At 39.7% G+C, this 18,786-nt stretch overlaps 1 protein-coding gene across 1 annotated transcript; it reads right to left on the bottom strand.

Moving 5' to 3' along the window:
- Positions 1–364: 364 nt before the first annotated feature.
- On the bottom strand, positions 365–18,445 carry LOC311298313 (uncharacterized protein). Its single transcript, XM_084421124.1, has 6 exons — positions 18,381–18,445; positions 14,719–14,835; positions 11,594–12,669; positions 11,335–11,490; positions 1,009–1,101; positions 365–927 (listed from the first exon to the last, which is right to left on the bottom strand). The coding sequence occupies exons 2-6, from the start codon at positions 14,786–14,788 to the stop codon at positions 640–642; spliced, it is 1,683 nt and encodes a 560-aa protein (XP_084277250.1). The 5' UTR covers positions 14,789–14,835; positions 18,381–18,445; the 3' UTR covers positions 365–639.
- Between the last annotated feature and the right edge of the window lie 341 nt (positions 18,446–18,786).

Raw genomic sequence — 18,786 nt, 5'->3', positions numbered from 1 at the left:
TTGCTGCTGTTGTTGTTTTTTGGTGTACGCCTATCAACGCAACGTCATTGCCAGAAGTCAAAGCAGATATTCCCGGAGAACGAAAGAGCAGCATGGACAAACAAATCGGATCTGAACAGTTGCGATACACAATGTGGATGTCAATCATTTTAGATCAAATTCCAATTCAATTCTGGATACACAAAAAATCCGACTGACTGACAATGTGAACGCAGCCTTAGCAATTTGCAGGCAATTACCAGGCATTTTTCCTTAAACAAAATGAAACACAGCATGTTCAAAGGAGGACTGAACTGAATCCAGTGTTTTACCTTAGAAAATAGACATATTAAAGAAAATAAAATAATTGTTTCCAAGCTGCTTTGTAAGTAGATATGTAGTTTTATTTCCAAAAAAGGAAAAAAAAAAGGGAAAAAAAAGAGAAGAGAAACAGAATTGGATTTGAACAATATACACTCAATTGCCAGTTTATATAATCCACCTTACTAAAACTAAAGTAGTTTTTTTTTTTTATAGTTTTGCTTGGGCTTTTGTTTTAAACTGCATTTATTTTATTAATGTAATGCACAAGAAAACTTTTACATTTGCAGCACAGTCCAACATTTGTATTTGATGACAGCAGCCTAACTCTACAGTGTTTTAGTACAGCAGTTTGTTTTTTAGAGACATAACCTTCAGGCTAGGTTTCAGGTCATCCAGCTCAAGGAGAATCTTTTGAAATGCCTCAAAAGTATTTTTCAGTTCTTTTGGGTAGCTGAGGTTGAGTGCGTATATCAGCCCCATTAGCAATGCACAGGCCCGGGGAACGTCCAGGTCTTCCTGGAGCTCTGTTCCCTCGATCACAATCCTTGCGTTGGTTGGGTCAGACGTTGTGGCTCCTCTAGTTATAATAATCTTCATCCTTTCATTGGTATTATCCCCATCACCCTAAGTAGATCAGAATCAATGTCAGTGTTTTAAGTTAATATATTTAAAAATCAGACTGACACAAAGTACAGTGTGTCTTACCAAGCGCTCTTTAAAGAGATCATCTTCCTTTTCTCTGAGATGCACCATTATGGAACGGATAACAGCCTCTCTCCTTCTTTCCAAAGAATAATCCTGTAAAGAAAAAAAATGAGGAAATGAGAAAAAACTTATCCATGAGGATGGGTTTTTAAGGCAGGCAAAAACATTGTTTTGTTTTTTTACTGGTCAATTTTGAGATTTTTGGATATTTGTCTTCAATAACATGTCTTTCAGACTTGTGGTGAAAAAAAGTCAGAAATACACATTTAGGTCTTTATTTTACTACACTTTGTCTGTTTGCGTCTATAGATTTCTCATAAATTCAACAAAAGTTGGCGTTCTTAATCCTCCCGCTGCTCTGCGATCGCAGTCTGCTCCCTGTCATCACATGCACCGCTGAAAAGCTCTCTCTCTCCTGTACAATACTGTCAGATCCAAATATGGTAATTTCCTTTTTATCAGCAACCAATCGCGGCAATCATTGGCTGATGATAAATCTTTAAAGCCTGTTTTCTCAAAATGACTTTTCTCTCATTCTCCAAGTCCGAAATCTCCACTTCAGTAGCACCTCTATATACACCAAACTTTCCAGTCTTGTACCTAGTTATATTATGAAGACATTTACAGAGGGATTTGTAAATATATTATTCCTAGCCTGATTTATATAACATTTTATTCCAAAAAACTTGGGGAAAATTTTTGACAGTACATTCTAATTTACAGGATAATCCATAAAAGTAGATATCAATAAATCCATCTGTAATTTTTTCCCATCTAATATGTGAACACAATGAAAAAATAATTTTTAACCTGGCTTTATCCAATTCCCAGATTTCGTTTTCTTTTTTTTAATATATGCAAATTAGTGCATATTTAATTAGATATTGCCTAATTTGAATATTTAAACATTAAATTACTGAAAACTTGTAATACATTTTTTTTCTCATCTTAATGTAGGTAATCAACTGGGAAAGTTTCATGGTGATATCTGCTAGTTAAACATTTTACCCTATTCACCTGTAGTGTCTCGCTTTAATAAATACATCAAGCTGAAAAAAGAAAGATGAGGTTTATGACTGTACCAATTACCCGGTTAAATTAAAATCAAATAAATTAAAATAAAAATAAAAAATAAATAAATCATCATTTGAATGTATTTCTGACCTCCTGGTGACAGAAAGAACAACAAATGTGTCATTCAACAAACAACTGATATAGGCGTTTCTGCAATTTACAGTAATGTTCTGTTAACCAGAGGTCAGGACTTAGATGTAATTATTTTGAGGTTATTGTACTTAATATTACTGTCTAATATCAGTAAAAAAATATTAGACTCCTTGCCACAGTATATAGACCCCTGTGACCCTACACACTAGGCTTGCTGTGATTCTTTCAAGATTCCCTATAGATTCATTAATAATTCCCTTTGAGCTTAATTGACCTGTTTGACCCTTACACTTTAAAGTGGCGTTTACGCTTGTAACTTTAAGAAACATGCTCCGATTGTTGAAAATGGCACATCCTTATTTGCATACAGCAGACTCTCACGATTGAAAAGAGACAAAAATCAACATAATCCATTGCGTCGATCACGAGATATTCCTCACGGAGTGATGTTACATGCTACTTGGCTAAAGACATGTCTCTCATCTTTCCGGGATGCAATCGTGTTATCCAATGTTACCGGAAAAGTCCATGATTGTTTTCCAACGTCATTGCAAAATGTATGTTAAAATGTATGTTACAAGTTAGGCCTAGCAAAGTCAGACCCATCTCAATATGTGGGCAAGATGACGAACTAATCGGGTGGTGTGCGCAGACGTGCTGCTCTTTGATCTTGAAAAAGGTTGAGAACCAATGGATGTTGGAGTTGAGATGAAAACAACGATGGGGCAAGCCAATCACACCGTGCATAGAGACGCGAGTCGCGGCGCGTTTATACATTTTGCCCCGAAGAACATACAGAGGGGACGCAATCCAGTGGGAGCGCACTGCCACTCAGTGGACAAGCAATGGTCATTCATTAGTAGCAATATTGTATTCAGTCAGAACATGGCTATTCAGAAGAGGTTTACCTTGGTACAAGTTTTGGAAAATCTAGATCTAGACCAGGATGATCAAGAAGAGGACCGTGAATCAGACCCTGAGAGCAGTGCTGGCTCCCTACAAACTCCCTAAAAGTAAGTAATAATTACCTTTATTTTGTCAAATCAAGTAGATAGATTTATTACAAAGTTTATTACAAAACTAGAACATTTTTACAGTTTAGTAAGTTTTCGGTGATAACTTTTTGACTGATTACAAAGTTTACTGATAGTATTCAGCAATAACTTTTCCAGAGAGTATTACTGATATTTTTTCATTGCTTACTTTTTAGAGACTGTTACAGATTATTTTTATTGATTACATTTTAGAGAGTATTACTGATTTTTATTGATAATGTTTCAGAGACAGTTACTGATTTTTTCATTGATAACTTTTTAGAGAGTCCTCTGATGAGAAACAGCAGCCTCGATGTGTCAGAAAAAAGATAAAGCCCCAAGCCTCCCGCGGTTCAAAGGCATCAGCAGGACCACCATCAGAGTCTCCTCCTCCCCCACAGAGCCTATCCTCAGGTGCCAGGGCAACCAGGAGCCGTGTGGGTTTAAAGTCCCACCAGAAGACATGCCTCCAAACTAAGAAAAGCAAAAAAAAAAAAAAGATCTGCTGTCCGTTCAGAAGAACAAATGGACATGTGGCACAATCTTTCTGACGAAGATGAGGCACCACCAATGCCCAGCTTTGCACCTAACAGCCTCCTGGACCACAGCTCATTACTGATGAGCTGTATTCTCCAATCCAGTTATTTCAGTTGTTTTCCCGCAAAAGTGTGGTCTTGGGGCTCATAGCAAATACAAATGCACACGCAGAAAAATTGTCCAACTCTGGGAAGAAGTACAAATGGCAAACTCTCACCTTGGATGAATTTAACAGTTACTTGTCTCTGACCATTTACATGGGCCTCGTGAAAGTCAAAGAACTGAGTGATTACTGGTCCAAAAAGCTGGGTTAAGATTGGGTCACAGGATCGATTTTTGTCCATTTCATGGACCCTGCATTTTTGCGATCTAAAGGGGGACGAAGAAAACCAGCAGAAAAAGGGAACTGAAGAATACGACCCCCCCCATACAAAATAAAGCCTCTCTACACAGACCTCATCACTGTCTGCAAGACAATTTACCAACCAAATCACCATCTTTCGATTGATGAGAGGATGGTTGCAACCAAAGCCCACATTGGGCTCAAGCAATACATGAAGGCCAAGCCCACTGGGTGGGGATTTAAGCTTTTTGTTCTGGCTGACTCGCATACCGGATACACATGTAATTTCTCTGTGTATGAGGGGAAAAGTGCCACACACAGCGACAAAGGGCTCTGTTTTGACTCTGTCATGTCCCTGTTAGACTTTCCCCTGCAAGGCACTTGATACAAACTGTATGTGGACAATTTTTACACAAGTCCAGATCTTTTCAAAGACCTAGCAGGGCTTCAGACGGGTGCATGTGGCACGATCCGAACAAGCAGGAAGGGCTTTCCAAAGACAAGAGAAAAATGACATGCCCAAAAAAGCTGAAAGGGGAACCATCAGATGGCTAAGGAAAGATGGCCAGACACACGGGAGGTGGTCATGTGTTCCTCAATGAACACGGCATATGAAGGAGACACTGTCAACAAGTGAGTGAAGGTGGACGAGGAAGAACATACACATTTCTGTGTCTGTGCTTGAGTACAACAAGTACATGGGAGGAGAAGATTAGTCTGATGCACTGATCGGGTTTCTATAATGTGCTACATAAGACCCGGAAGTGGTACGAGAAGCTGTTTCAGCATCTCTTGGACATTGCCATTGTGAATGCATTCATCCTGCATAAGGAGCAAATGAAGGCCAAGTGTTTGCTGCCACTGACCCAGAAAGCAGTCCGGGAGAAGCTCATGAAGAAGCTTCTTGAAGCAGCCCAACCAGACACAACTCCACAACAGCCTTCACAAATGTGCATGCCTGCACATATACAAGAAGACTGCACTCGGGGACGAAAAAGGTGTGTGAGGTCCCACAATAAAACACCAGTTTCCTGCACAAAGTGTAACGTGGTTTCCAGGACTGGCACAAAAGCCCAAAAACTAGGGAGGTAAGAAATACAGAGCCTAAATGTTTTTTTTTGCTGTTGCTTATAGAGGTTTTGACTAAAGAAAGCATTGTGTTCATAGTGTTCAAAAAGAAAATGGAAACTATAAATTAGCGGTTTGTGACAGTGCTTGCATAGCCTAGCCTCCTTTTGGAAAGAAAAAAAGTAAAGGGGGACACAGTTAGCAGTGCACTGGAGTCCCTATCCATGCTTAAACCTTACAAAGACTCCTTCGCGGACATTTATAAACTTTTATGCATAGCGGTCACAGTACCAGTAACCTCTGCGTCATGTCAGCACAGTTTTTCCTGCAGGCGGCATGTAAAAACCTACCTGAGAAACAGAATCGCAAACCCTCAACTCAGCAACCTTGCTTGCCTGTCCATACACGCAGAGAGAACCAAGGCCCTGGATGTTCAGAAGATCACAGACTAATTTGCGCTAAACCACGGAAACATACGTATCGTCCTTCTGTAGGCTACATGTAATCCATTACATAGTCACTAAGGTTTAGAGTTCTCAACGGGCCTGAAAATTACAACCCGACCCGACCCGTGGCTTTTAAAGCCCGGACCCGATGTAACCCGACACATAAACATGAATTATCTGCCCGAACCCGGCCCGCGGCCCGACGGATTTTTTTTTTTCTCTCATACACGTATTATCATGACCAGCAGATGGGAATTCAAATCAACCTTTAATGTTCACGCCTTTTAACAATACAAACAATACAAACAACTGAAACAATAAACTTTAAATATATAAATAGGCTGTAGTAGCGACGGTGAATTCACCTGCGGCAAGTTTACTTCTCACCAACTCCATCTTCTTCTCCAGGCTAAAGGCGTGCACGCAGCGGCATCAGGTCTGCACCCGCCCCTCTCCATGATGCACGTTACACGCAGCAGCCAGACTTTCTTTACGGTGACCAGCAGCGATGATTAATAAATGTTTTTTTTTTGTTTTTTTTTACTGAGCGGAAAAGATTAAGCCCGAGGTCCGACCCGACCCGAGTCATTTGATTATATTTTCGACCCGAACCCGGCCCGAACCCGCGGGTCCCGTCGGGTTTGTCGGGCCGACCCGACCCGTTGAGAACTCTACTAAGGTTGTGATGTGATGTTCGTTTTAATGTTTTAATTTTAGAGTAAAGTATGCAGAGTTCTGATTATGCAAACATATGTATTGTGTTGTTAATGCTGAGCGCATGGGTGATGTCCAGAGCTCAAGTCTTTCACCTTTGCATGTAAAAGGTTTTAGTTGTTGTCTTGTGGTTAAGCTTATACATATTTTGTTGAATATGCCTATTCTTTGGTCAAATATCATTTAAAACTACACTTCTGTTGAATGTTGTGTGTACCATAGCTGCTTTTATAAAAAACAAAAAAAACAAAACACAATTTCTTTATAAAGTAACTCTGACGTCATGAATTTCGATTATTTTCTTAGCACCCCCACATATAGGCCTAGCACCGGCAGAGAAACAATTCTGGTGCCGTGAATGGCGGGAGAGTATACATGACTGGAAAATAGAAGAAAGAAAGATTTCCTGCATAACTACTGATAATGGGGCCAATATTGTTGCGGCCATCAGATAATTAAAATGGCCGTGGGTAAGTTGTTTTGGTCACCTGTACATTGCTATAGAAGCAGTAGAAGGCCAGCACTGATCGGGCATTCTGTGTTTGCCGGGGAGTCAACACTGCTTTCTCCCACAGCTGGTGGAGGAGACGCAAGTTTCGCAAAGCACAAGAGAAGATGAAACTCCCTCAGCACTCCTTGATCACAGTAATTTTTAAAAGTGTGGGCCAATACCTATTACCTAATGGCAATAATTGAATAAGTATTCCTACATGTAAAGCCATAAATGTGCATATAGACCAACTAGATAGCTCCGCAAATGAAGCTATTTAAATGACACAATTGTCTATTAGCCTATACTGGTGCAAGCGTGCGAGCAGACAAACATAAATGACTTGCAGAATCCATGTATCATTCGTTCAATTCATTTTAAAATAAGAATCCAAAATCGGAAAAACAACAACATATTTCATAATTTCTTTACAAAACCAAAACGAAAAAACAAATAGCGATTTGATATTCATATTTTCGTTTCTATACACAAATTAAAAATGGGGAATAAAAATTAGAATTTGATTTTGATATTTTTCATTTTTCAATCATTTTTTTATTTGTGCATAGAAACAAAATTACGTATATCAAGTCGTTATTTATTTATTTATTTTATTTGGTTTTGTAAAGCAATAATGAATTGAGTTGTTTTTCCATTTTCCGATTTGTGGATTCTTAATTGAAAAGTAATTGAGCGAATGATACACGGATTTTGCATAACTAAGCTTATATGTTAAGCTGATTTGACATTGTGTTATCACCACATTGGAGACTTTGTACCTTTTTTGTCAGCCGTGGTTAGAGAAGCGTAAATGTGTGCTTTGTAAATAGCCTGTACGGTATAGTTATTTAGAAGTTGGCTGAATAACTTCTATAATCTCTTAAAAGTTAGCTGAATATGTTTTCCTGATAGGACGATGGCGTTTCAAACAGCAAATGGTGGAGAGAATCCAGGAGCAGGTGCAAGCCATCAAACGGGTGTTTGCCCAGGACAAAAGCCGTCGCCCTCTCCCACAGCTTACATGGCAGAACATCAGTGTTCTGGAAGCGGTTAACAGCGGGTTGAAGCCAGTAGAGTTTACAGATATTCTCTCTGGAGAAAACTGTGTTACTGTTACCTCACTTCCTGGAAGGTGTGCTGGAGGAGCATGCCAAACTCACAGCCGACCTGAAGCACGTCATCTAGGAGCAGACGGAAGGCCAATATGGCCATGATTCCACGCAGAGGATGCTTGCTTGACCCAAGATACAGGAATCACCACATGAAGCCACCCGAGCTAAGTGCCACAAAAACTGAACTGGTAGAAGAGATGGCAGCGGCAGCAGCAAGAAGTCCGACACCCGGTCCCGCACAAGTGAGAGAAAGAGGAATCGGGTGCTGGCGCAGCGCCCCAGAAGAAAAAGGGTTCACTGGGCAGCCTTCTTGGGAATAGAGCAGCTACAGCAGCCATGCTCACCGCTGATGAAAAAGATGAAGCAGAGATGTCCTTGTACCTACAGGAAATTGATGGAGAAGAAAACCCACAAAAGCTAACGGTTCCCTCTCATTGCCAACATTGCACGTAAATATTTGTGTATATGTGCTACCAGTGCTCCATCTGAACGTGTGTTCAGCACAGCGGGTGGCGTTATTGCACTTCGCAGCTTATTAAAGCCATAAAAGGTGAACATGTTAGTATTTCTGGCCAGAAACCTTGATATTTAAACTAGTTTTTTGTTCTAACCACTGTCTGCCACGGTAAAACCATGGAGAAGGCATATTTGGTGTAGCCTATTTAATCTTATTCAATTTAAATCATTTTGAATTTTGTTGCCGTTTTTGTATGCTTCGTTTAGTTTGTGTAAAATACCTATAATTCGTTTGCCATTTTTTGCACATTAAAATCTATTGTGTTTAAATTGTGTTCACTGAACGGTTTAACTAGTGACAGATGATATTCTGTATATAGCGAATCAAAGCATCTCGACTGAAGAAAAAAAAATAAGCTGTGTTGTAACGGTGGCAGGCCCCAAATAGAATTTAAATCAGCAAATTAAAAAGATATATATATAAAAAAACACACAAATTAAACTGATAGACTTAGTTCGGGCGCCAGACAAGCTTAATCTTGTATAATAAAGTTTTATACCCAGAGTAGCTCTTTAAGCCACTGGTTACAAACAAAACCAGTGAATCAGAATCACACAACGAAAGTTCAGTTTCACAGTTGTATTTTCATTATTTTCACAGAAATCAGACAAAACCTCAGTTTTTGTCTGACTGACACAAAAAATAAAATACTTTGGCTCAAGTTCAAAATACAGTCTTTCCACCATTTTTTGTTTTGGTTCAACAATAAAGAAAGAAAAACTAAATAACATGTGAAAGTTGGTGCTGATGTAGAAGTATCTCTGGAGAACTTGCTCACACTCGTCAGCAAAAAAGACAAGCTTCGCTGTGCAGCCGGTGTCCAGAGGTGCAGCACACACTCAGTGTCAATCGCCATGGCAACTTGCGCTCACAAGCAGGGTCAATAGCCACGGCAACTCACGCTCACACTCAGTATCAATCTCCACGGCAACTCACGCACACACTCAGTGTCAATCGCCACGGCAACTCACGCTCTCACTCAGTGTCAATAGCCACGGCAACTCACGCTCACACTCAGTGTCAATCGCCACGGCAACTCACGCTCTCACTCAGTGTCAATCGCCACGGCAACTCACGCTCTCACTCAGTGTCAATAGCCACGGCAACTCACGCTCACACTCAGTGTCAATCTCCACGGCAACTCACGCTCTCACTCAGTGTCAATCGCCACGGCAACTCACGCTCTCACTCAGTGTCAATAGCCACGGCAACTCACGCTCACACTCAGTGTCAATCTCCACGGCAACTCATGCGCTCACTCAGTGTCAATCGCCACGGCAACTCACGCTCACACTCAGTGTCAATCGCCACGGCAACTCACGCTCACACTCAGTGTCAATCGCCACGGCAACTCACGCTCTCACTCAGTGTCAATCGCCACGGCAACTCACGCTCTCACTCAGTGTCAATAGCCACGGCAACTCACGCTCACACTCAGTGTCAATCTCCACGGCAACTCATGCGCTCACTCAGTGTCAATCGCCACGGCAACTCACACTCACACTCAGTGTCAATCGCCACGGCAACTCACGCTCACACTCAGTGTCAATAGCCACGGCAACTCACGCTCACACTCAGTGTCAATCGCCACGGCAACTCACACTCACACTCAGTGTCAATCGCCACGGCAACTCACACTCACACGCAGTGTCAATCTCCACGGCAACTCACGCGCACACTCAGTGTCAATTGCCACGGCAACTCACACTCAGTGTCAATCTCCACGGCAACTCATGCGCTCACTCAGTGTCAATCACCACGGCAACTCACGCTCACACACAGTGTCAATCACCACCGCAACTCACGCTCACACGCAGTGTCAATCTCCACGGCAACTCACGCGCACACTCAGTGTCAATTGCCACGGCAACTCACACTCACACGCAGTGTCAATCTCCACGGCAACTCACGCGCACACTCAGTGTCAATTGCAACGGCAACTCACACTCACACTCAGTGTCAATCGCCACGGCAACTCACGCTCACACTCAGTCTCAATCGCCACGGCAACTCACGCTCACACGCAGTGTCAATCGCCACGGCAACTCAGGCTCTCACGCTCAGCGCTCACACTCATGCGTTCATCTCAGGTAACCCGTTCCTTTTCCCCCTACTTCCTCTCCTACAACTTAACTTAAGGCTACAACCTATACCTTATATACTCATTTCCTCACTTCCAGATAATTGATTTCCCTCCTCCAGCCAGTCACGCAGCTTACGTTTTTCCGTACTGCCACAGTGCCGAAGCACTCCCAACCATGCCAGCCAGTGTTAAGAGAATAGCATGTGAATAGCAGTTCACAGAGACCGAGACGGCAGAAAGCGCATTCTGTTCGTTTTCTTTATTTTACAAAGGCACAACTTTTTCTTGCTATTGTGAATTTACACAAATAAAAGTAGACCCTTTACAGTTTGATGATACAGAGGTTACTCTTACCTGTATGACCAAAAATGACAGAGTATTTTTTGTGTATTTTTGTTTCCACCGTTATCAGGAAAAAATGCAAGTGATCGCGCCGACTTGACCCAACACAGCACCACCCGTCTAACCCAACATCACCTACTTTAAGTTTATATTTGTAGCCATGTTATATATTTATGACTTGAGCTGAATAATGACACTATTGTCTTCTGTAGAGCTGCTTTTTGGCAGAATTTGAAGTCGTCTCATATTTGATGAAGTCTGATTCTGTTATTTTCCTGTTTATTACTGTGAAGCTGCTTTGAAACAATCTGTATTGTATAAAGCACTCTATAAATAAAGACTCGGTAAATAGTGACTTGACATTATTCTTACACTTCATATATTCACTCTCTCTCCTCTTCACCTACAGCCGAGTGTACAGTAGTACACAGTAAAGCACTATATAAATATCTCATTCACTGATACAGTCATACCTCTAGCAGCATGTTCCTTATACGCTGAATACTCATTGTTGCAGGCCCTCTTCTTGTCAACACCAAGGATATTGTTTTTGGGAAGTATTGGTCCAGTTTTGCAATGAAAGTTTCCTCCAGGTTGACAGTAGTGATCCTTGTGAATTCTTTGTTTATCTGCAGAAAACGGCACAAATAAAAAAGGCACAATCTGTTAATGTAGAAAATTGACTTTAATATAGCACATATTGTGAACAATGTTATTAAAAAACATATTTACCTGATCTGCACAAAAAAGAGCAGGCCATCTGTTTTTTAAATCAGTGACTGATAGTGCGTGACTGACAACTTCCTGCCTGCGAAAGGAGAACGTCTTTGCCATTTTCTCACAGATGATCTGATAGTTGCTCCTCATCTTTACGTCATTAAGGAGCGTCACTCGTTCACGTTCCAAGCTTTCTTCAGTTTCTCCTTGTGGGTGAGGGGGCAAAAAGTTCACCTCCGCCTTTCTTGGCTTCTTGATATTCTTCGCCGGTGCTTTTTCATGCGCTCGCTTCTTTTTGAGAGAGTTCACGTCGAGCTCAGGGCATCCAAGACCTCTCAGTTTCGATCTATAGTTGCCCATTTTATATTTTAGTCTTTGTCGCCATTGGTAGCATCCATTATATGAGCCAGGTTCTCTAAGGCAAGGATGTTTCTGAATCAGCGCCTCGATGACATCCGACAATTGTGCGCTTGTTGGATAAGCCACATACTGAAAGATGGTTTCGGCCAGTTTCTCCAGGATGTCTGGAAGGATTGAGGTGAAGTTGAGTTGAAATCCGTCCTTCTTGAAAGCTTCATCTCCCGAAGCAAGCACAAGTTCTGTATCATATGCAAAGCGAGGTACTGGGAATTCAGTAGGCCAACGCTGTGAACGCTGAGTCTTGTGTTCAGGTGACGAAAGAGTCGATGTATCCTGTGATCCAGGAGAGGAACTGCTGTTGGAAGGACGGACGGAGGTCACTGAAGTATAGACCGAGGATGCTGAGGTTTGGACTGAGGTCTTTGATGCACTTTTAACGGAATTATCCACATTGGTAAAGGTCAGAGTAAGTGTAGGAGGTTCAACAATGTGAATCACCTTAATTGTGTCCTTGTCCTTGATGTCACTTGTTGAGGTAACGGAGAAATATTCCTCCCCGAAATCAGGATCCTTATAATGCAAAGTGAAGTTCCCAATGAGGCCAAATGTCTTCCTCACAATATGCTCGAGTTCATTTACACTCCCAGGGATTCCATGAGGCAAGTCCAGTTTGCGAATGTCATGTTCCTGAAGAATGATACGAAGTTTGGCTGGATGAGACACTGGAGCATCTGTAAGAAAAACCACATCACTCGAGTCTGAGTTACAGCACAATACGTCCAGTTACATCCCTTAAACATGCAATATCAGAGAGGAATTTTAACACTCATAATGACCTTTAAATGCAGTGTGTGCATAACTATTAGGCAAGTCCGTATTCTGATCATTCTAATGCTTTTAAAAAGCATTAAATCGATAGTTCACCCAAAAATTTAAATTCTGTCATCATTTACTCACCATCATGTCGTTCAAAACTCGCAAGACTTTTATTCATCTTTGGAACACAAATTTTAAGACATTAAGACATTATTAATGAAATCTGGGGTGCGTTTCCTAAAAGCTTCGTTAGCCAACTATTCCGCAAGTTCCGTCGTTAACAGCGTAGTTCAACGAGTCAGTGTTTCCTCGCAAACAGCATCGCAAAGTTGTGTGTTTGAAAGACAGCTCTCGAGCTGTGGTTAGAAGCAGTTTCTTGTTTGCATGACATGTGGACTTAATGAATCCTTATCTTGGGCAAAATAAGCAAGCTGACATTCAGTACAACCTGTGTCTTTAATTTAGAATACATACAAATGTCATTTACCTCTTTTAGTTTGTCTGGAACCGGTTAGAGGTTCAACTGACTTGGGTAACCAACAGGTGGCGATACAACCCTAACCGTAAAGCCATGTTGGCCAATCAGAAGCCTGGAAAAATTGTCATTACCGGTTCCGGTTCTGATGTCACGAGCCAAAATCACCGGTTTCACCGTCTACACGACAACACTGCAACCGGAGTTTCTAGTTTCTAAAAATCTTCACCCTGGCATGAGCTGTCAAAAAAGTTTGTTTTCAGTGACCGGATTCTGCGTTTGCGAGTGGACGAACAGCCAAACCACATAGACAAAGCTGCGGTTTTGAAATGACCCGTGTTCGTGTGAACAGGGCCTAACACTGCCCAAATATAGACTCAGCATAGGGCTGTGCGATACGGAAAAAAATACAAATAAAATACTACATAAGTGTTTTGATTAATATTGCGATTCGATTTTTAAACTATTTCCTTACTCAGATACTTGTATCATGAAAGTGTAGGAAGCATTTTGAAAGGCGGCTTTATTGACGATATTTGGGGGCACCATATCTTTGCATTGGATATTTTGTTATGCCTTTAAGTCTTTTTGTATGTTTTTCAGTTAGCAAATGCCTGTACGATCATGTCTCGCGTCTTTTGCAGCATCTCGTCACGAGACAACGCTCTACACCGTGCTCGTAGTAAAATAAGTTAAAAATGCATCTCTAGACCTGCGTCTCGTGTTTCTAACCGCAAAACCACATTCTGCCTGAACGACCGCTACTCTGCTTTGCCGCAATGATTATTTGACAGGTCTTGCAAAATACCTGGCTCTATGATACATTATCTCTCCTGTATCCAGAATATTACCAATGGATATTGATTTTTTTTTTTTTATATCCTGCCCTGTATTCATCTCGCATTGAAATTGCACACTGAGGTCACAAACAAGATCGCCGAAAAGCGAGACTGCAACAGTTAATGATGGCCATCTAGCACATGCTTTCATTGAGAAACAGAGGGAAAGTAAAGCAGTGGAATGGAAAACATGATCTATCTGGCGGAAATAAATCAAGCTTTCTGTGGTTTAGAAACCGCACATGATCACATCTCAATTTGTTACAATTTTGATTAATCGCACAGCCCTCATTCAACATTATAGATTTACATATTTTAAACAGTAAAAACATTGAAGAAATTGAAGATAGACATATAAGCCAGCAAAATGGACGCTGTAGCACATCAGAGAGGAGTATCTCACCAAATTCACGATATGATACGGATCACTACCACAGTCTAGGCTTTACCCTGTTCCAAGTTCTTTAATATATCACATATTCAACTTAAGCACGTGCTGCAGAAATGCAACAGAAGCAGCTGTATCAATACCCGTATCAGGAAGGAGTATGAGACAATACAGTGTCGTATAGATGTATCGATATGTGACATAAAGAAATATCATTCATTTGTGTAGAGGTCAGGATTTTAATAAGGATTAAATAACCAACCTGTTTGCTCCACAGGATCTTCGTGTTTCACAATCACCACGTCTTCACTCTCCTCTTTCACCAACGCCATCTTTCTACGAGTACGTCACGTGGATCTCAGCTGAGCCAGGAGTTTTCCTGCGTGTTTGGACAATTTGTCATGTTTAAGATCAGAATAATGAACAGAAAGAAAAACAGATCCTAATTAGCTGGGTGCATCTCATGCTGCCTTCCTGTGCTATCAGAAGTGCCGCAAATACCAGTTTCATAGTTGGAAACTGAACAAGAACGGCCTCTCGAGTCATGTTTATGATTGGGAGATCATTTTGTAAGGCTGGAAGAACCTCAGACTCTTTGATTTCCATGAGATATACGGACAATTCAAACACATCAAGGCATCCGTCTCTAAACACACTGAGTGAAGATGGGCTCAAGCCCCACATTTGAGTTTTCTAACTGATTTCATCACATCCCCAGATATCTCCAGGAGTAAAGCAAGGCACAAGGATATATAAAGAAAAAAAAAACACTGACTAGGGATGAACTGATAACCGGTTTCACGATAAACCACGATAAAATGTCCTGGCGGTTAGTATTAACGTTTCCAAATGTACTATAATTATCATTAAACTATATTATTATCATTATGGTGATTTTGCAAACACGCGGTAAATCCTGTCCAGCCAGCACGACCCAGACGCAGAGAAGACATGGCGGACAAGGCATGCTAACTTTGACCTCAATATCGAGACTAAGTTGGGGAAATAATTGGACACAAAATATTGTTTTGAGTAAAAAAATGTGTTATTATCTCACTTGTAATTAACGCGAAGCTTCCACACAAAAAAAAGTTTGCAGCAAGTGGCTTTGAGCCAAGACGAGCGAACAAGTTTAAACAAGACTATTAGTGCTGACATTTAAGGGATAATGTATATTCATTGTACACTTATTACACTTTTTTGACCACAGAAATAATTACGAGGATGTGAAATATTGAATTGCGTTTTAAAATCTTACCCGTTTATAAATCCATTTTTTACAGTTTACAAAACAATCGTCCAGACAAGATGATCACTACAAAAATATTACAGTAGTATGGATACTAAAGTCCTCTGATTTCATCTTCAATACAATAAAAAACTGAGACGCAATTTGAATGAAACGAGAGAGCGTGTCCGCGGCGATACAAGAGACAGGTGTGCGCTGTTATGGGCTAATGCGTTGCTATTGACGACTGTCATTTTGAGGAAGGAAATGTCGCAGAAGAGAATCTTGCTTTAAAAAAAGTGCATAAGAGCTGCTAATTTTATTAGTTGTTTGTTGATTTTCAAATATAAAGCTTGTTGAAATGGTTTCAGTGCATCATTTCTTTTCGAACATTTTCAGCTCATTCTAACAAAACCATGATAATATTGATAATCATGATAATTTGGATCACTTTAATATGAATGTGATATGAAATGTTCAAACTATTTCATCCCTAACACTGACATTTAACGGCTGAAAACTTCTGTTTGACGCATCTGTACAAAAGCCAACAAGGTCGGAATTTAATGGAAGAATAGGGAAAAAAAATAAATAAAAAAACGCCCTAAAGGCCTAAAATGTATTAAAATTCCCCTAAAAATTCAAGGAATAAATGCAAAGAATCCCCCGTATGACTTTTTGTTTTTTATATTTAGGGCTGGGCAATTAAACGATAACGATAATTATCGTGATATAATTGTCCTTGATAAAACTAGATAAATGTTCAATAATGTTTATGCGACAAAAGTGGAACGAATCATAAATGCCCATCATTTACCATGGATTTACTGTAGTAACACTGACTGCACCATGGTATTGTGGCAGAAATGTGGGATATTCATATCACTAATTTAAACATGCATTAAATAGAATAGAATATAATTACAGTATTTTTTTGTGATTAAGCTATAGCGTTTGTGCATTTATACTTAATGTACTTACTGTTTTTCTATACAAATACCACAGAAACCATATAGTTACATTGATTTGACCATGGCGTTGATGTGCTGTATGTGTGTGGTTATCATGATCTAATGTATGCTACTATGGATGACCTATGGTTAATTTCAATAAAACTCAAAACAGTCAGAATATTTACATTTTACCATATAATTATTTACAGATGTTAATGTTTTTGTTAATGAACAAATGTATATCTGCATCCAAACTCGAACCTCTACTAATGTAAAATGTGCATTTCTAAGAAAAGGTTTTTCTTTTTTTTTTTTCTATTAAGACAATCATTTTGTTAGGAATAATTACTGAAAAAGTGTAAATAATTCAAAAATGTTTTGAATGTTCTACCTTAGATTTGTGAAATGTTCACCTGTTTGGCAAGAGTTTATGATCATTTTATTTTGGCCATTTCACCCAGCCCTATTTACAACATATTAGTTAAACAACAGCGTGCAAGAGTGAACATTACTAACTTCAACACTACTCAGTGTTCATCTGTGTCCACAGTGTTAAAAATAAAACTGAAGCGGTCTTGATTCTACTAGTCACTGTTGGGATAATTACCAGTGTCTAAACAAAATAAGAACTAGTACTAGTAGCAAAAAAAAAAAAAAAAGACTACTAGAATCATGAAAATAGATTCTATAAGTTTAAAGGATTAAATGTTAAAACAGCTTGCAATAGAAAAGCACATGGAATGGTGAATGTATAAAAAAAGCTTGGATAATGTTGGTAACGAATGGGATGGTACAAATTACTCAAAAAACTCTTGGATATTGACTAGAACTTAATTCTGAACATAGTGATTAGCATATTTTGGGGGTGTTTAATTTGGAGTCAGCAGGAATGGAGTTGAAGAGCCCTGAACTAATGTATCCTCAATACATTAGCCTTTTAATGCGGTTTCCACACAAAACAGTCAAGATTGAACATTGCATCTGCCATGATTGCTATTCATTCCAACAACAAACCACTTTAACCACGAAAATTAACCATGGTTTTGCTACTCTAACCTTTCACCATGGTATTTGTGGTAAAACGTACACAAATGGTAACCAATTAGCCAAAAAATAAAATAAAAAATAAAACAGATCATGGTTACTCCACTTTTACTTTAATAAAACCATGGTTAATTTTGTGGGAACATTTCTGATAGCACGTGAAGGCAGTAGTCGCTAACTTTCCTGACTTGCAACACTTAAAACAAGACTTCAAATGATTTTAAGAGTAGCCTAATAGAGAATACGAATTATATATAGGCATTTAATTAAATACGAATTATATTTAGTATTTGCTGATTTGTAGTTATTTAACATTCACTTCCATGAAAACATTTGCAACTGTTTAGTAAAAGACACGCGCGCGATGACTCTAACGGCTCTAAACAGGGAATCGTTTAGCGATTGCAGAGCAACTGATTCAATTGACTCGGAGTTTCGAAAAGCTCCGTTTCTCCCGCTCCAGTTTACCAGAGACCGAATCATGTTTACTATAAACACTATAGGGGCGCGAAATGAGACGCATCTTTTCTGTTACTCACGTGTGGGTGTGCTTTACTCACAGAAATAACGTTCATTCATGTTAGATAAAGCATTACTGTGTTGCATTCGGTAACAATTAATTTATTAACATTTATTGCAAACGCTATAAAAAAAGACTTTGTATCGATTTGAACTCTTAAAACGCATGCAAACACAAACCTTTCTTCAGCCAAATCACAGATGGAGGAGCATGGCGCATAGTTATGATGTCACACACTTAAACCAAAATAAAAGTCCTGTTCACACATTAAAAAAAACACAAACATGTATTGAAATTTACATACAAAATCGCATACATACATTATTAAATGAAACGAGTTAATTTCACTCGAATATTACTGAAAGTTCAATGCACTTCACAGAAAAAAGTTATGGGAACTCAATAATGTTCAGCAGAACTCAAACTGAATCAGTTGCAGCAGATTTGTAGTTCCCAGCATGCTTTGCTTCAGTCTCTGAGAGGAGAGTAAATGCTGAAATTAAATGTTTTGGCATCTGATTAATAAAGGCATACATCTGCTTGTGTTTAATGTTGTTATGTTGGCATTTAAAAGGACGTATGAAT

Source organism: Rutilus rutilus (assembly GCF_951802725.1).
Source record: "Rutilus rutilus genome assembly, chromosome: 10".
In the NCBI taxonomy this organism is placed as follows: Eukaryota; Metazoa; Chordata; class Actinopteri; order Cypriniformes; family Leuciscidae; genus Rutilus; species Rutilus rutilus.
Note: the sequence above shows the minus strand (reverse complement) of the source record. Positions and strands in the feature narration are given on the sequence as shown.